This window comes from Octopus bimaculoides, chromosome 12 (genome assembly GCF_046866305.1).
Source record: "Octopus bimaculoides isolate indiv1 chromosome 12, ASM4686630v1, whole genome shotgun sequence".
In the NCBI taxonomy this organism is placed as follows: domain Eukaryota; kingdom Metazoa; phylum Mollusca; class Cephalopoda; order Octopoda; family Octopodidae; genus Octopus; species Octopus bimaculoides.
This window is the reverse complement of record NC_142939.1, coordinates 62,424,440-62,442,811: the sequence shown is the minus strand read 5'-3', so window position 1 is coordinate 62,442,811 and position 18,372 is coordinate 62,424,440. Positions and strand designations below refer to the sequence as shown.

The 18,372-nt window shown below is 36.9% G+C and overlaps 1 protein-coding gene across 1 annotated transcript; it reads right to left on the bottom strand.

Moving 5' to 3' along the window:
• Positions 1-3,008: 3,008 nt before the first annotated feature.
• Positions 3,009-16,829, bottom strand: LOC149133116 (perilipin-3-like). Its single transcript, XM_089361187.1, has 10 exons — positions 16,748-16,829; positions 12,119-12,365; positions 10,574-10,656; positions 9,213-9,269; positions 8,442-8,697; positions 7,129-7,283; positions 6,111-6,245; positions 4,682-4,843; positions 4,225-4,335; positions 3,009-3,867 (listed from the first exon to the last, which is right to left on the bottom strand). The coding sequence occupies exons 2-10, from the start codon at positions 12,339-12,341 to the stop codon at positions 3,775-3,777; spliced, it is 1,275 nt and encodes a 424-aa protein (XP_089217313.1). The 5' UTR covers positions 12,342-12,365; positions 16,748-16,829; the 3' UTR covers positions 3,009-3,774.
• Between the last annotated feature and the right edge of the window lie 1,543 nt (positions 16,830-18,372).

Here is an 18,372-nt window from a genome sequence, read left to right as displayed (position 1 = left end):
CCTCCCTCCAATACATAGTGAGTTTTTTAAACACAGCACTCCACACGAGATGTTATTTCTGGACAAATGATGCTGCTGTAAATTGCCTTTCGCTGATTACTTACATAGAGTATGATACATAAATGGCTATGTTTATTTAATACTGCTTCCTACATTATGAAATACTGAGGTTTTTTTGGGACATCAATGCAATAACAAGCATAGGGATAGACAGACAGACAGATGGAAGCAGATACAGGCTGGTGACAAGAAAGGCTCCTGGTTCTAGAAAAATCTGCATCTATGAATTATTCAACCCACGTGAGCTTGGAAAAACGGACATTAAACGAAGGTGATGACTTTAGTAGAAATATGGCATCAAAAGGCTTAAAATTGACCTTAATTCTTATTGAAACCAAGCAAGACCTTGTAGAGTTAGTTTTATCATTTGACAATTCTTTGGAATCCTATTTTCTATGGATGGCTGGTCACCCATGGTTATCAACCAGCGTGGAGAATGTTCTGTTTTAAAACAAAAATGTGTTTTATTTAATCTTGCTTTAAGGTAATAAATATTTTTCTTTTTGTTCAAGTACCAAGAAATTTGGTAAAAGTTGCATCAGAAGTCAATATGAGGGTTTCTCTGATGGTAACTACCACAGTATAGTTTGTTCTAACAGAACATCCATGTTTAAGTGGAGATAAATATTACCTCTTGATATTAATGCCATCTCGGTTGCTAATTTTTTTTATTTAAGCTATATGCTGGCAGGATTGTTTGCACACTGGACAAAATGCTTAGTGGCATATCATCCATCTTTGTTTTGAATTCAAATTCTATGAGGTCAACTTTGACTTACATCTTTCGGTGGGGGCAAATATAAAAAGATAGAAAATATTACTAGCAAAATGATGAGTTTGTTTTTCCAATAACACTTGTCTTTGGTCAGGAAGTATTACTTCCTATTTGTTTCCGTCGAGAAATCAAAGGAAATGACTACTAATTCCCTTCAAATTTTGCTTTTGTGACTTGGTCAGTGCAATAAGTAGCACTGGGGCTCAAATGTAATCCACAAGCTCTCTACCCCAAAATTTCAGGCCTTATTCTTAAAGTAGAAAGGACAATTATTGGAATGTATATGCTATATTTCCTGATATAGCAACAAAAGTGTAGCTTCCAAAGTTACATTGGCAAGTAAAATGATTTTTTCCTCATCTTTAGCACATTGCATTTTCTTTAGACTTATTCCCCCTCCCCTGTTACTGCAGGGGAGAAAACTCAGTGACCCGATGCCCTTACAGTGTACTACAGGCTAATAACAGGCAGTCATGGCCGTGTGGTTACTGTTAGCTTTGTAACCAGATGGTTTCAAGCTCTATCTCACTGCATAACACTGAGAAAGCATCTTCTACAATGGCTTTTGACCAAACAATGCCTTGTGAGTAGAATTAGAAGGTGGACACATTGTATGCGTTGGCCTATTCTCTGTCTTTGCAAAAACTGATAAGATCCCTTTGTAGCTTGTACTTTTGAAAGGAAGTGGAATATAAAAATCCTTTAACTTGGAAAATAAGTGACAGGAAGAGCATCTGGCTGTAGAAATGCCTCGCTAAGCATTCATTCAACCCAAGCTTGCATAGAAAAACAGACCTAGAACAAAATGCCCTATAAGGATTCTTTGCGATTTCTCAATGTGCTGGAAATAGCAACCAAATCTCACCTTATCCGTTAAAAGTGTGCATGTTTGATGGGTGAATGGTCAACATCAGCTTGCAGGTTGTGGCCGCAAAGCTTTTGATTAGTGTCCGCTGGATCAGAGTGGACTTGGTGCTAAACTTAAAATACTTAGTATTTAAGACCCTCTTTTTTCATTACTCCAAGACAAGACTTCTATATTTCTTCCTCATCACTAGTCCTGGTTTTGGGCTTTAGTTCTTATTCATGTGGTTAGCTTAACACTATTTTATTTTGTTATTTTTACTCTGTGGGTCATACTGGGGAACTGCTTTCAAGGGTTTTGGTTAATTCTATTTAGCTTTTCACACACCCTGCTCCTTACATCATTTAGAACAGTACTTAAGACTAAATATTTCCCCTTTGGTATAGACGGTACATAACTCAGACTAAATATTGATTTCAAGTTTTGACAAGGCCAGCAATTAATGGGAGGGTGTATGTCGATTACATCATCTCCCAGTGTTCAACTGGTCCTTATTTGATTGATCCCAGAAAGATGAAAGGCATAATCAACATCAGAATTTGAACTCAAAATAAAGACAGATGAAATGCCACTAACCATGTCAACAATTGTTAACTTGGCACCTTACTCATACTAAAATTTGAAAATATTTAGCCTAAGGCCAGTAAGGGGGAGGAGGGATAAGTAGATTACATCAACATATGTTCAACTGGTGCTCTGACCCTGAAAGAGCGAAAAGGAAAATTTGGCCTCAATGGAATTTGAATTTCTAGTGTAAAGATATACAAATTGTCACTAAACATTTTACCCAGCCTAATATTCAGCCAGCTTGCTGCTTTACACAGGGCTAAATACTTCTAGGTATTTTTGTTCATGCTCTGATTCACCAACCATTTCTACTTCTAGAGTTTTTGTCCACTTTGTTTCATTCGCAAGGCTTTGGTCTATCCAAAGTCAATGTTGCAATAGCATGCCTAGGCTTCTAAGCATGTACAATCTTTGTACGCAAATGGTTCATTAATAGTTTGCCTCCAGTCTCTCAGGCTGGTCATTGTATTGTAGACTGGGGAAATTATTGTACCTCTTGGAAACAAGTGAAGGTTTAGTGAGAGGAAGAGAGAGGTCTAGCTGAAGAAAGTATGCCCCATTGAATTATCAATCATGGAAAAAGACATCAATAAAGCCAAGACACATTCAACTTAGCAATTGCCTGCTTGTGAATTGTAATCTGCAGAGATTTGTACAATCAGATTTAACTAAAAAATGCCAAAATTAGAAAATAAAATCATTTTGCAGAACAGTTTGTAAGAACAGGATATAAAAAAGAAATTGTTTAAGCAGTAATACATTTTTATTATAAAAATTATTCGAATGTTACAAAAAATAACTGAAGAAATACAATAACAAAACACTTTTTATTTGTATAAAATGATAGCAGTGTTAGTTATAACTTCTATTTTATTAAGTATAATCTTAATTGTTCATGAAAGAGTATAATTAGGTAGAAGAAAGACTAAAACTACAGGGTAATTAACAAATCCTTTCAGCATTATAAATTGGTTCTCAACTGGAGTCAATGAAGTTTCTTATTGAAAGTTTCATCTTCCAATCCCTCCCAACTCCTCACCATTGCTGTCAGTCAACTACCGGAGCTACATTCATTACACTCCATCCCCTTGGACCACAATGACTGGCATGGCTCTGGGATCCCAGGATAGCAAGTCTACTTAATCTGCTGTTCATATAGTCAAATACTTGTATCACCATGATCATTTGGACTAAGGATGTCCAGACAAACAGAACTATCATTAGAGCAGGTTTTTTTTTGTTTTTTTTTAGGACAACGACCATTATCTTTTGACAAGATTAATTAATTATTAAATATATAAACACAATTCTTAGAATTTTATATAGCATTTAACTGGTAAGAAAGAGACATGTTAATTACCCTGTAGAATAGGTTATGACAAAAAGTTTAAACAACATAACATTGAGAAAAAGGTTACAGGGTCAACATTTTTTCCCCAATTCCATTTCTACCATTTTCACATCTGCCACAGACAAAAATAAAAGAAAATGGATTTTATTAATTTGTTTATTTTGTAGACGATTCTTCAGTTTTTGTTTCTTCAGGGGATGAAGGATTTACAGGTGTCATCTCGATTTCTTCAGATTTTGGAAGTGATGTCTAGATAAAAGAAAAAAAAAAAAAATGTAATTGTGTTTAATTTCGAATTCATTAAAAAATTAAGGTTTACCATGAAAATTACAGCCCCCATTGGCACGAAAAGAACAATGAGCTTAGTCGGGCACTGTCACCTGTTCCAATTTCAAATTTTTCATTTGTTTAACCCTTTTGATACCAACCATTCTGCAATCTCACCCCAATTCTAGAAAACAAATTTCCTATTTAAAAGTGACCTAAAAATCTTCCAAAATTTCATGTTATGTGCCAGATAACAGCTTAATGATTTTCAAAATTAATTGAAACAAAGACAGCATATTTCAACAAATATGGTAACAGAAGGGTCAAGAGTTTACTTACTATGTAGGATAAAGGTGTTTTTAGTAAAGTCTGGAATATTTGTTGTAAACCAAGAAGGGACTCTGTTGTTTTGTGAAATAGTGTTGAAGAAATATCTTTGATAGATTCAGTCTGAAACAGTACAATAAAATAAAATCCGAAGTTATTTCAATTTCAGAAAATTGCACAAAATGTAATTGGCACTACTAGTTCTGACAAAGTGTACCCAATTGATTTGATCAAACAGAACAGCCTGCTCGTGAAATTAACATGCAAGTGGCTGAGCACTCCACAGACATGCAATTCAGTAAGACACAATGTGACCAGGCTGGCCCTTTAAAATACAAGCATTACTCATTTTTGCCAGTTGAGTGGACTGGAGTAAATGGTCTTGCTCAAGGACAAGACACCACCAGGTATCAAACTCAGACATGAACTATAACAATAATGCAAATATCAAATTGGTGAAAGAACTTACATTCTGTATCGTTGTATAGAGGTTCTGACTGTATTGTTGAGATTCTTTCACGAGTTGCTTCACAACATCCGGAGCTTCTGGTAAGTTGGACGAAATAAGATGAATGGTTTCTTGTGCTTGCTTTGCAACATGGCGAGCTAAAGTAATGGCTATTTCATTGTTCTGCAAAGCAAAAGAAAAATAAAACCCAAGAGGTTAGAGTGTAATCCTATCTTTTACAGTTACAATCTTTGGACAGTGGCCACACTGGGGCACCGTGTTGAAGGATTTAGTCAAGCCTTGTACTTATTCTATAGGTTTCTTTCTACCAGACTATAAGTTATGTGGACATAAACACACTAACACTTGTTCTCAAGTGACGTGAGGGGAACCAAAAATATGTGTTCATTTACCACTAGTACTAAGCTGTAGTGGTTCTAAAGTCACAGGCTTGTCTCTTCAACAACACCAACATGGAGAAAAGACTTGCATGCATAGGTGACTACATCTTCCACAAAAATGCTTGCCCAGGCCTGTGACATGTTCAACCCTAACTCATACAGGTACCAGATTAATTTAAAAACTGTCCGAGCCCATGGAGTATCATAAGTTTGTACAAAGTCACTTGTTAATATTTGGAACAAAGGTCTTGAACAATGTGGACAATCGTGTTAGCCTTCTATGGGACAAAACTAAATATTAAAGTAGCTCCATCTTTGTATTCCATTTGAATAACAGAAAAAAAAAGAAAATCATCATGATAGGGAATTTGTCGAAAGTAATCCATCAAACTAATTTTTTTTATTATTACAACAATACTCTAATGAGTCAAGATATAGGTGTCTGAAAATGTAGGAATATGTTAGCAGTTTAAATGCAATAAGTTGAGGTTAGACATACATCCTTCAAGTCATTCTCAAATTATGGAAAGAATGGTTCCCACAGTTTGACTAAGATAAACTATCTGGTTTGTGTGAACCTAACTAATTTTTAATCAATAATACCTAATCAACCCAAATCCCTGAAGCACAGCCAGCTCTTCTGTCTGAAAGTTACATAACATATGTATTCCAGTGAATTGAAAGCAGTAAACTTGTCAAATGTACACAACTTCTAATACAAGTTCCCGTCTACAAAATCTTCTCACAAGATCAACACTGGGCTACAGTTGAAGACACTTGCCTAAGATTCTACAGTGGGATTGAACTTGGAACCATGTGAGTGAGAAGTAAGCTAAGCACAGTCATACCTGCCAGTTTTCCAAAAAGAGAAAACATCTTGCTCAGGCCTGCACATGTACAGATGAATAATTATCCTAGACAGCTGCCCCTATTTCTTAAGGACCTTAAGTGAAAAAGATTTGAAATTGGCACAAAAAAATAAAGGCATGACATATAATCAACTTTATAACTTGAGTATTATTTTCCTATTAAATATAAAAAATGCTTACAGTTTTTTCATCAAAGGATTTTCCTGCATATGGGTCTTCTTCACTCATGACATCCTTCCATGTTGCCATAACTTTTTCCTTAACATTTTGGATCCTTTCTTTAGAAGAACCAATATTCTGTTGCAATGTCTCGATCTGCAAATCAATTTAAAATGTCTGATAACTTCTGCAAACAACTTTAAACTATTTTCTAACAAGGAAAAACTGCCCATTTCAATTAACTTTCAAAAGAATACGATAGGGGTTTAATAAAAACTATTTTGTACAATAAATTATGCAGTTAAAAAGAAAGTATCATTTAATTTTATCAGTTGAAATCAAAACTAAAATGGCAGTGCCAAGCAGGTAAATAATATCAGACCAATGTCTTTGACTAGATGTTATTGAAACTAACCAAATGCTTTATATAACTACTTTAAATCTTAATTGAGTGGGTTGGTATCAAGACATGTTAAATACGGTACTAAATTTCACCCTCAACGAATTAACTACACCTTTTATACATCTTCCATTATTACAAGGCTTCAGACTTATATTCCAGAAGAATGTGTTATGTTCATACTACTGTGAGAATTATTCACAATCTAGGAGGAACCACGATAAAAAACAGTTGTGTGCCTAGGGCATACATCCACAATATTCATTCATTCTTGGACAAAAGACCAATTCTGCAAGAATTTACATTTGCAACCCAGACTTTATTCTGGACAAATAATTTCAGGATTCCAGTCCCACTAACTGTATGTGGAGTAGATCTTTAGGGATTGCTGTGATAATGCATTGTCTGATGCTGTTTATCTTGTACACATTTAACTGCTTCCTCTTTGAGTTAAGCAGCAGCTTTATATCATTTTTCTCCAAGGAAACACCAACAAATATAAAATTGCATGGAGTGAAGAAATTTTCCCTGAGCCACTTTGAATCATGAAACAAGGGGAATATTTGGGCCAGATACAGCCAGTTTAAATGCTAGAAACGAATATTACTAATGAAATTAACCATAAGGTGAAATACTTACAAGAGTATAAGATGCAATTAATTTGTTTAGGGCTTCTTTGGAACGAGCCTGTGCAGTTTCCAATTCTTTCATTGCTTTTGCATAGACACGTTTCTTGAGCTTCTGAGAAATGTTGCCAACACGAGCTAAGGAGGCTTCTTTAGAGGCTTCCAGTTCTGGAGACACAAAGAACCATCAGATAAGTAATGAAATTAGAGCAGTGGAAAAAAACAGAACAAACAAGTGGGAAAATTAAAAGTCTTGACTGTGTTTAAGTCAAAGTTTCCAGCCCCTGGAGATTGAAAACAATTTCAGACAGAGACCTAAGGAATTTCTTACAGCAACTGTGTTGCCAAGGAAACAAATTTCTTTAAATGTTTTGAGAGAAAACAAGCATATCTTTCCATCGATGTCAGTTTTAACATGCACTTTTCAATGTCTGCATAGGCCAGATGAAACTTAAGGCAGATTTTATTTGGTCAGCTCTCACCTGTTTCCAAGTCCTGTGTTGTACATGGTCTGAGATTTGGTTCTACTGCATGGCACCTTCAGCAAGTGTCTTCTATTATAGCCCCAAGTTAACCAAAACCTGGTGAGTAGATTTGGTAGATGGAAGCTGAAAGAAGCCAGTGGCATGTTAGTGTGTGCAGGTGTCACCTTGTCTTGACATTGTTGTTATACAGCTGGTAGCATTTATCTTCCATGAAGACAGTATCTAACCATAGGAAAATATTACCTTGCTTGGAAACAGGTGGGGATTGGCAAGACAGACATCTTGCCAAAGAAAATCTACTTTAATAAACACCTGACCCATACAAGCATGGAAAAGTGAATGTTAAAACAATGAGGACATTTTACTGCTATATCTAGGGGTTAAACAAAAGCTTTACAAGGATCTCACCAAGGGACCTTCCTCCAACCCACATTTCATCACTTAACACCAAGCCAAAACAGACAATGGAGCCCAATGTGGCTCCTAACCTCACCAGCCCCAGTCAAACCATCCAGCTCATGCCAGGATGGAAAATAATTGGACAATAAATTGAGGAAAGGTCTCTAGAGACATGGTGCAAGACAAGAGAAATCAACCATGGACAAGACACCAGTCTAGTTCAGTGACATGGCCAAGTGATCTGGTACCCATTCTTGAAGTCGTTTCACCAGATTCCATAGTATTTAACATGGCTTTAACTGACACAGCTATGATTAAGTGTATGTTAAGTAATATAATAATGAGCAGATGGAGGAGAAACCCTTAATTTTAATTAAATGAACTCAAGATCTTCACTTTTGTACAGTTTGCATAATTTAATAATTTGTTTTTTTATGGTTACCTTTGCCTGGTTCCTCAGAATCGTCAGCAGCAGGCAGATATTTATCAAGAGCATCTTCAGAATAGGTTAAATAAACTTCCACCTGATGCAACAGTTGCTGACCATAATCAGTTTGAAGCAGCCACTGCAGCTGGCTGTAAGTGTAGTTGGAAGCACGAAGCACCTGTTTCATGCCATAATCCTTGCTGTTTTCCAAAGAACTGAAATACTTGATGTTGTCCACAGTTGTGTCCCCAAATTGTTTCACAGTATTGACCTTTAAAATAATCAAATTTAAAGATTAAAAAACTAAAATAAAAATAAAAAATTTTTAGCTATATTTTATTTTTATCATCAAATGGTTTCCATTCATATATTCAGGCTAAATTTTACATGGTGTTTGGAACAAAATTTTATATTTTCATAGAAAATTTTAGACCATTTTAACCAGCCAAAATATTGTTTTATGTTCAAACTAGAAAGATTTGACCTCTCACACCTACTCTACAATGTCATTCGAAAAACAAATAATCACATTGAATTCCTAAAGCCACAAGATAATTCACAATGAATTCAAACCATTGTAAATAAATCAAGCATTACATTTCACAGAGTAGACTGAATGCTAAAGGCTTAAAACAAAGAGTTTTTGTAGGCAGCAGGTATTGTCTCAGGTATCAACCAATACGAGAAGGGTTATTAATATAAATTTAACAGATGTTTAGCCAATACTATAAATAAGAAAAGTTCTACTATTAAGAGTTATGGAAGATTTGGCTAAACTGACTTTACCTTATCAACTGCAGGCTGCACTAGAGTGGAGCACATCTCTTTGCTGTCAGTGACAATCTGTTAAAAATAATATAACATAATAGCATTATATATAATAGTTTCTCTCACATCTGCTAAAAGTTTCATTAAAACAATTATTGAAAAAAAATTCTTCCACTGGTTTCAGTCACTCATCTGTGACCATGCTGGCCACTACCTTTTCAAGGGTTTAATCAATCACAAACCCTGAATTTAGCTAAATCTGATATTTTATTGATTTCCATTTGTGGAAGTGTCAAATTGTGGGACAAACACATTGGTTTTTAATATGCAGACATGGCTGCATGGTAAGAGGCAAGTTTGATCCCACTATGTGAAACCTCGGGCAAGTAGCTTCCATAATAGCCTCAGACCATACACAAAGCCTCAGACCATACACAAACTGAAAAAAACCATCACACACATACAATCACTACATGTGTACATGTCTTTATCATTGCTGTGACGTTGCATAATAGTTGTCATAAGAGCAGTGTCAGTCAGTTTTATTCTGCAAGAGCATGCCTGGCCATGGGAAAATATTACCCTGCATGGAAACGGGTGAGGCTTGGTGACAGGAAGGGCATCCAGCCATAGAAAAATCGGCTTCAGTAAAGTGTGATCCATGCAAGCTCAGAAAAGTGGATGTTAAAATGATAAAAGTGAAACTACAGTCCACATATACACAGACTCCACAGTTTCTGTTCTACCTAAATTCAATCATCTAAGGCACTGTTCACCCTAATGCATGCTATTATAGAAGCCAATAGTTCAAAGTGACATGCAATAGGATCGAACCTGAAACTGTGGCAGAGCAAGCTCCTTCAGCTCACAGCAATACTCATGCATAATATTCAGTTAGCTAAATAATAAAAGCTAACAGCCAGAAAAAAACTAAAGGAATGGAACGAAAAATTGGAACCATTAAATGATCCCAGTCGAAGGGCCAAACCCATTCAAAATATTCCAATCCACATGCCCCCCCCCCCAAGCAAAAGAAGAAAAGAAAAAAGAGAAGTGCCCTTCCTGTCACCAAGCCTCACCCGTTCCCAAGTAAAGCAATATCTCCCCATGGCCAGGCATTCTCTTGCAGAATAGAAGAACTGACTGACACTGCTTTCTTACGACAACCATCATGCAACGCCACAGCAACGACAAAGACACACACACACATGCAGCGATTGCATGTGGGTGGCAGTTTTTCAGTTTCTGAATATACTCAGAGAAAAAAAAAGAAAGAAAAGAGAAAAAAAAGGGAAGAGAGGTGACCACACACACACACACACAAAAGAGACACTCATGTTAATGTTAGCTTTTTATCATTTACACAATGATCAACTTACTTGCTGAGGAGTCTTTTTGATAGCAGGACACTTCTCCTCCAGTTTATCAAGTTGGTTGCATGCAAAGTTATCAGCAGCATTGACTGAAAGAACAAAAATCTGTATTAAAATTGTGCAGAGGTTAACCTTTTAGCATTCAGATTATTTTGCCAAATGTGTTGCTTATTTACACTGTTTTGAATTAATCATACATTATGTGAGCTTCAAAATTTTGATGGTGTTACTGTATATATTTTTAGAATGACATTGGCGAATAGGTGAGAATCCAGATCAGGTAGGTTTGAACAGAATAAATGAGCTGGATATGGCCAGTCTAAATCCCAACAGGTTAGGGCACAGGAATCTTCATTTGAAGTCAGTCTTCAATGCAAGAATGGACTGGACAGTTTAGCAGGAGCCAATGGATCACAGGACTGTTGTGCCCTAAAGGCTGCCTTGGCATGGCTTCTAGAGCTGGATCCCTTCCTGATACCAATAGAAACAAAAAAATATTTAGACCAACTGTTCTTTGGTGAAAGTGAATCCCCGACTGATACTTATCCTGCCTCTTTTACCAAACTGCTAGGTTACATGGACAAACACAACAGCAGCAGTAGCCAGCAATGGTGGCGGACAAACAGACATTATATACATATATCACTCATGACAAGCTTCTTTCAGTTTCCACTTACAAAGCTTCGGTTGGACCAGAGCTATGATAGAAGTCATTCGTCCGATACACTGTACAACAAGACTGAACCTGGAAACAAAAAGCGACCCTCTTAACCACACAGCTGTTACATACATAAACCATTGTTGACAAGTCATCTGATAATCCTTTGAGATAACAGCACCCAGCTTGAAAAGAATAAGAGTTATTAACAGGAAGAGAATGCAGCTTAAAAACAGCCGAATATGTATTTAAAAAACAAAAAAAAAATTCCACTGACAAGGTTTTGTTCAGCCCTGGGCTATAGAAGACACTTGCCCAAGGTGCCCACACAGTGGGACTAAGCCTAAAACCATAGAGCCTAGAGGCAACCTTAATCACATAACCTTGCAAGTACATAAAACAATTAGAAATCACACAGAACCTCACATACCTTACATTAGAGCAATGTTTCCCAACATATGTCCACCCACCCCCAGGCCCCACTGGTAGTTGGAAAAAAAAAACAACTTTAGCTTTAATATTCTACCAATTATTTAATACAAAATAAACTACCAATAACTTTGTACCAAGTATGAAAAAAGTACGTTATTGACAACCATTTTCACAATTCCATATACCACTATAAAAAAATTTGAGTCCCAGTCCTAGCACCACCACAATTTTCCCAGGCCCCGAAGACATATTCCTTCATATAGTACCTACTTTTAAACCATTTCATTGAAAGTCACGTTTTTGTTTAGTACACAGTGTAATGCTTATGTAAAGAAACCAGTGACTCTCAGTCAAGCTTCCTAACATAGAAGGTATGAGGATTCACCATAAAGCATTAAATTATTCCTTGTTCCATATTACTATATAATTTTCATAGTCAATAATATAAAATACAAACTTACTCTGAGTTTGATATTTATCCAGAACTGGTTGAGCAGTATTCAGAACAGTTTTTGCTCCACTTTCAGCTTTATCAAAGGCATACTTCACCAATGTGTTGTACTCCTTGGCTTTGTTATAATAAACAGATAGTTGAGTCCATGTACTTTCAATGACTGGGATTGATGAAACACGCTTCATGAACTGAGCTGATGTCTCTTCACTGGTGCTTTGCTCGTGTTCCATGTTAGATCTTTGCTGATTAAAGTCCTACAATAAATAAAATAAATGTTTAAAAAAATCAAGTTATATAAAAAAAAACAAAAAAAAACTAAAAGGTCAAGATTATCCATCAACGATTGAAGTGTATATGGAACACCTGTATAGCCCTGGAAGGTTATTTAATCCTCAGACAATTAACTTTCACTTTCTAAAGGATTTAACTTTTGTTTAATAACAATGATTACATCTTTTTCTGTGTATTGTGTAATTGCGTGTAAATGTGTTTAGTAAATGTTAGTATGGGAATAGGAGGCATAACTTTGTAATACCTGTGTGTGCGTGTGTGATGGAAAGGGAACGCTTGCTTCACAAACGAACTATGTCGCAGCTAGATTACAGCAAAATGATAATGATACTTCACACACTATAACCTCAGTGACGTGAACGACAAATAATGATCGTTAAAATAAGAGACATTAATAAAAACTGTCAGAAGTGTAGGGAGAAACCCATCATTATCTCTTGCTGACACAGTGTGTCCTTTCTTAAACGGTAAATACTAACTAGTAAAAGTATCTCAAAATCACCGGCGCAAGCGTGGCTGTGTTGTTAACAAGTTCGCTTCCTCACCATTTAGAAGCGTGTTCAGTCCCACACTGTGATACCTAAGATAAGTGTCTACTGCAGTAAACTCAGGCCAACCAGAGTGTTGCGAACGGATGTGTGGGTTCGCACATGCATGCGTTCTTCCGACTTGCGGCCGAACCTTCGAGCAAGCATCAAACTGATTGATAACAGTTGGACACTGTCCTGTCTTCTCCCACGCGATGTCCTTGGTCATCGTCGACAATGACGGACGTACCAATATAATAAATATATGTGCGTATATAAAAGAAAGAATATAACACACCACATCGTCCAGTCCTACTGTGTGGCACCCTAGGCAAGTGTCTTCTGCTATAGCCTCAGACCAACAAAAGCCTCGTGTGTGAATTTGGTAGATGGAAACTGAATGAAACCCTGTGTGTGTGTGTGTGTGTGTGTGTGTGTGTGTGTGTGTGTGTGTGTGTGTGTGTGTGTGTGTGTGTGTGTGTGTGTGGTCACCACCGCTTGACAACCAGTGTTGGAAGGTTTACATCCCCATAACTTAGCAGATCGGCAATGGGATCGATAGAATAAGGACAAGGCTTTACAAAAAAAAGCACTGGGGGGCCGATTCATTCGACTAAAATTGAATTTAATGCCCCAGCATGGGCACAGTCTAATGACAAGATAACAAAATAAGTTTCTTTTAGAGATTATAGTTACATTTAGATTTAGATTTTTTATTTTTTTTATTTCGAATAAGAAAAATTAAAACTGATCTGGGAAAGACTTCCGCCTATCCCCCTCCATTTTCTCCAATTTTTTACAAATCATAATCTCCGTATTTTTCCACATATTTTGAAAAAATATTCTGAAAAAGTAAAAAAAGATGAAAGAAAAGGGGGTTGGGGTGGGGTAATTTAAAAATGCCGATTTTCGCCAATTTTTCTTTTGGCAGATTCGTATTCCCTGTAGCTGAAAAGGCGGGTTTTGTGTCGAAAAAAAAGTTTTAAAAAGGGTGGTTTGGGGGCGGGGCAGACGTCTTGCCCTGATCTGTTTAAAAGAAAAAAGTAAAGATTGTCAAAATATGGAGAATATATTAACGACAGTCTGAATACTTTGTAGTTCGACTACAGTGAGATTTCATGTCAAAACATGACCTTTTAAAACCACTCCGAGTGAGCCTTGTTTCTATGTAGTTCCCACAGTCGATCCTACTCGCACAGACCACCTCCTCCAAATTTTGTCACATTTTATTTAAAAAGAAAAAAAAAAGAGCGAGAAAAGGAAAAATTATAAACATACAGGCGCAGGAGTGGCTGTGTGCTAAGTAGCTTGCTTACCAACCACATGATTACGGGTTCATTCCCACTGCGTGGCACCTTGGGTAAATGTCTACTATTATAGCCTTGTGAGTGGATTTGGTAGACGGAAACTGAAAGAAGCCCGTCGTGTGTGTGCATCTTCTCAACAGGCAGACAACCGATGCTAGTAACAGTTTATCGGATCCCTTTTCCGAACCGCTAAGTACTAGGCTTACAAAGAATAAGTCCAGGCGTCGATTTGCTCAACTAAAAGGTGGTGCTCCAGCAATCACATGACAGAAACAAGTAAAAGAATACAGGAGCGGAAATCATTTAGAGTGCCAACACCCTTTACTCGGTTTTTATGGATTTGTAATTTCAATTTGTAATTACGGATTGAGCAAAAAAAAAAAAAATCAAGGGTTGGTGGGGGATTTTGAGAACCACTGGCTCAGTCGAAGAACTACCCTCTATCGGACAAGCAGTAGGAGGGAGGGACAGACGCGCATACAAGACAATAAAGAAATATTGAAACAATTTTGAAACAACGGGTTAGAAAATAAATTCCTGGTTTTACAGTAGAATTTTCGTCACTGTCTTGGACCGGATTTTGATGAATTCATTTTATTTTCTGGATAATTCGACACTATAAGATTCCCTAAAGTCTCAATAAACACGAAACAGAATGAATTGGTTAACTTTCATAAGTTTTATTAAAAGACGCCGTCGATATATCTTATTGAAATTAGAATTCACAGCCTACTGGAACCACCTTCAAAAGTAAAACAGTTGATCCTACCGGTTTACTTTTTCTCTTCATTACGCGAACGAGACGGCAAACGGATTCTAAAACAACTTTCAATGTGGTAGTTGCATTATAATTGTCCCCCCCCCCCCACCACCACCACTCCCCAACAAAAAAATAAAATAAAGCATACGCACTATATTCGTTCTTCACTCATTTATTACCGTTCTCATTTTAACTGATGTCCATTGTCCGGAAACCTTTTGTCACACATCTGTGGCCTTTTCAGCGACACTTTTCGTCCTCGTGTACGCTCCTGCTAAGCGGAGCAGGAGCATACACAATGACGGAAAGTGTAACTGAAGAGGTCACAGATGTGTGACGAAAGCTTTCCGGACAAAGGAACAGTAATAAACGAGTGAAGAATGAATATATAGTGCGTGTGTTTATTTGAAAAAAAAAAAAAAAAATGACCGTCCCGAAATATAACTAATTCTTTCTGTAATAAAGGACGAGTACATCGACCCCAGTGCTTAATTGCTAGTCATTTCATCGACCCCAAAGTTAGTTGTCCACGGCGTAAAGTCTGATGAAATAAGCCTCAGCATCAAATAGTTATGAGGATGATTAAAGCGCGCGACTACTGCTAAAATTCGGCATGGCTGTCGAAATTACAAGGCTAGTGTTTTGAAGTTGCAAAACAATGGGTGCGCCAGCCTTTTTTTTTTTCTTTTTTTTCCCCCTCTCCAAATCAAAAATAAAATAACTTATATTTCAACTTCCTACACTTTACGTAAGAGCTGTCACGCTAAAAAAAAGAAAAGTGATCATTATTAAAGATTTAAAGTTCGTAGAATGAGTAAGTTTAACTTTTTCTTTGATGTGCAAGCTGAAGTTTCGCGTATTTTGTAAACTATCTGGGAGGTGTGTCTTCGTAACTTTGAGTATATTATTTATATGGGAGAATATAGAATTAGAACAAATTTCCCACCTCCCGAATGATGAAGTTGATAGAAATAAAAAAAAAAAAAAAATTAAAAAAACATCTCGTGTGAAGGAAGGAAAAATCGAACGTAGTAAGTTGAGGGCAGAACTTAAGTTTCGTCAACAAAACCTAGAGTTGAAATTACAGGCTGTTAAACATTTCTTTTAATATTAAAACTAATGTTGGCGGAGGTGAATAAGTACACCACCCGTTTTCGGATTAACAAACAACCCTAAACACCGGTGTGCAGATCCTTTACTTTCGCCCGAATGTTAATATTTTTTATTACATATAGAATCAAATATCTAAAAAAAATGATAAGATAACAGAAACGGTAGGGCAGAGGCAAAATATTTAACGGTGTTTAGAGCAGTTCAATCCATACCATCCAGGGAGTTGAGTAATTAAATGTAAGCAATAATATAAATAGATTAAATAAACAGGAGACTTAATGCCAAAATTATATTTTTTTTTAAATCGTATTTATAAAAATATACACCTATATATTCATCTATATATTTGTTAAAACTTTAGTATAAACAGGATTTTTTAAAAGTCAGCTTCTTTTAATGCCTACTGCATTAAATATTGCCGAAGAGTAACAAAACAACTAATTATTAACAAGAGCTTCATTAATGTTAAACTTGTTACGAAAAGAAAAAACTTTCCAACTGTTAATGAAATTTACAAAGTTTTGTTGGCAAAACTTTTAAGTTTACCAAGTTATTAATGTAACACTCACTAAGCATTGTAAAGAGACATAAAATATAGAAGAAATAAAAGCTGTTCTTGTCAAACATAATAAACTTACTGTAAACAATGAAGTTCAATAGCCGGGTAAAGGTCTTCTTAGTGAGACAACACCTTCTCTGTAGTCTGACTTATTACGCTATGGAACTGAAGAACTGTCGACGGTTCTTTTATACTACAGTTGCCTCCTTTTGAGTTTATTGACTGTTTCTGACGTCACTCCTCTGTTCTTAATTTTTGACAATTCGAGAAGCAAGGTCAAAACAGGGGACGATCGCGTGGAATATGCGTCATTTTAATAAAATTCCTCCGTTGGTTTGATCAAGTTAGAGAGATTATAAATTTGTTAAGAGCAGTTTCGTTCTAGTTTGAAGTGGTTGTGGTACAAAGTTTATGATAACAGGACAAAGACAGACTTGATAGGAAATACGATCGATTAAAAGGGTGAGCAGACTAGATAAATGAAATAGATAGACAAACAAGAAACATAAGGTTCTAATGTAGAGACACGAAGCCTCAGATTTGGGAAGAATACAGTCGAGAACACTGTATTTCTTTATTTTCCTAATACAAAGATAAATAGTGGGGACAAACAAGGACAGACAAGAACATATATATGAGTCAGTCAAGCTTTTACGGATGATTCAATACAAATGAGTTTATACAATTCAGATGATATGAAGTAAAATAATCTAATATAATATAGGTTAAAAAAATTTTATGTCTCTTTCGGGTTTTGGGTTAGTGCACTAACTCGCCGGTTGATTTCTTTTTGGTAATTCTGTTCTTCTATGCTCGGACCGGCCGTGTTAGCACGGCTCCTTGCATACTCATCTTTCGTACCATTTCCTTCCATCTTTTCGCGAACACTCTTTGCGGCAGGTTCCTCCCCTCCAGACGAATCTTGAAAACAAGATGAGAGGTGAAGTAATTCACCAGCCCTCGTCTGGAGATGAACTGCCCTGTCGCAATCCCTTCCATTCGCATCTTCCATACCGTTTCTTTCAATGTGGTTATTACGCAGAGAAATGCTGCCTTCTTTTCTTTGGAGAAAGAAGAAGGCGTTGCAATCTTTATCATGGACTCAGTCGAGAGTCGTACTCCTTCCGTATCCGACATCAGCTGTTCGGCATAGGTTATCAAATCCCTCAGTTCCTCACAGTGTACGAAGGCATGCGTCACCGTTTCACTGGCAGGCCCGCACCTCGGACACGTGGGGGAGGTGTCATAACCATGCCTTGACAACCTTTCCCGAACCGGTAAAGCCGATCGGTAGCACAGCCAAGTCAAGGATTTCTGGTAGTTATCCAGAAACCTCGACCCGAAGGTCCTCCCGAACAGGTTGGCTAGCTGCCTCTTATCGAAGCCCAGAGTCTTCCCCAGGACATCATGGTAGTCAGGTACAGGGTATAAAACTGGCGTAGCAGAGCAACCCTTGCATTTTCTGTGCACTCCCAGCCCCTACCCAGTCTTATACAGCAGACCCAAAAGCACTGCTCACATTAAAGTGTTGCCTGGGGCTGACTGACTCCTTGCCCCACTCCCAACTACACTGCTGATATGTAAACAACTTCTGGCCTTAGGTGCGACATTGATTGTCAAAATGCATGTAGTAAGACACTTTATCTTTTCTAGAGGCTAGTAGGAGGAAGGTGTCTTTAAATTGGAAACCAGAATTGAATGTTG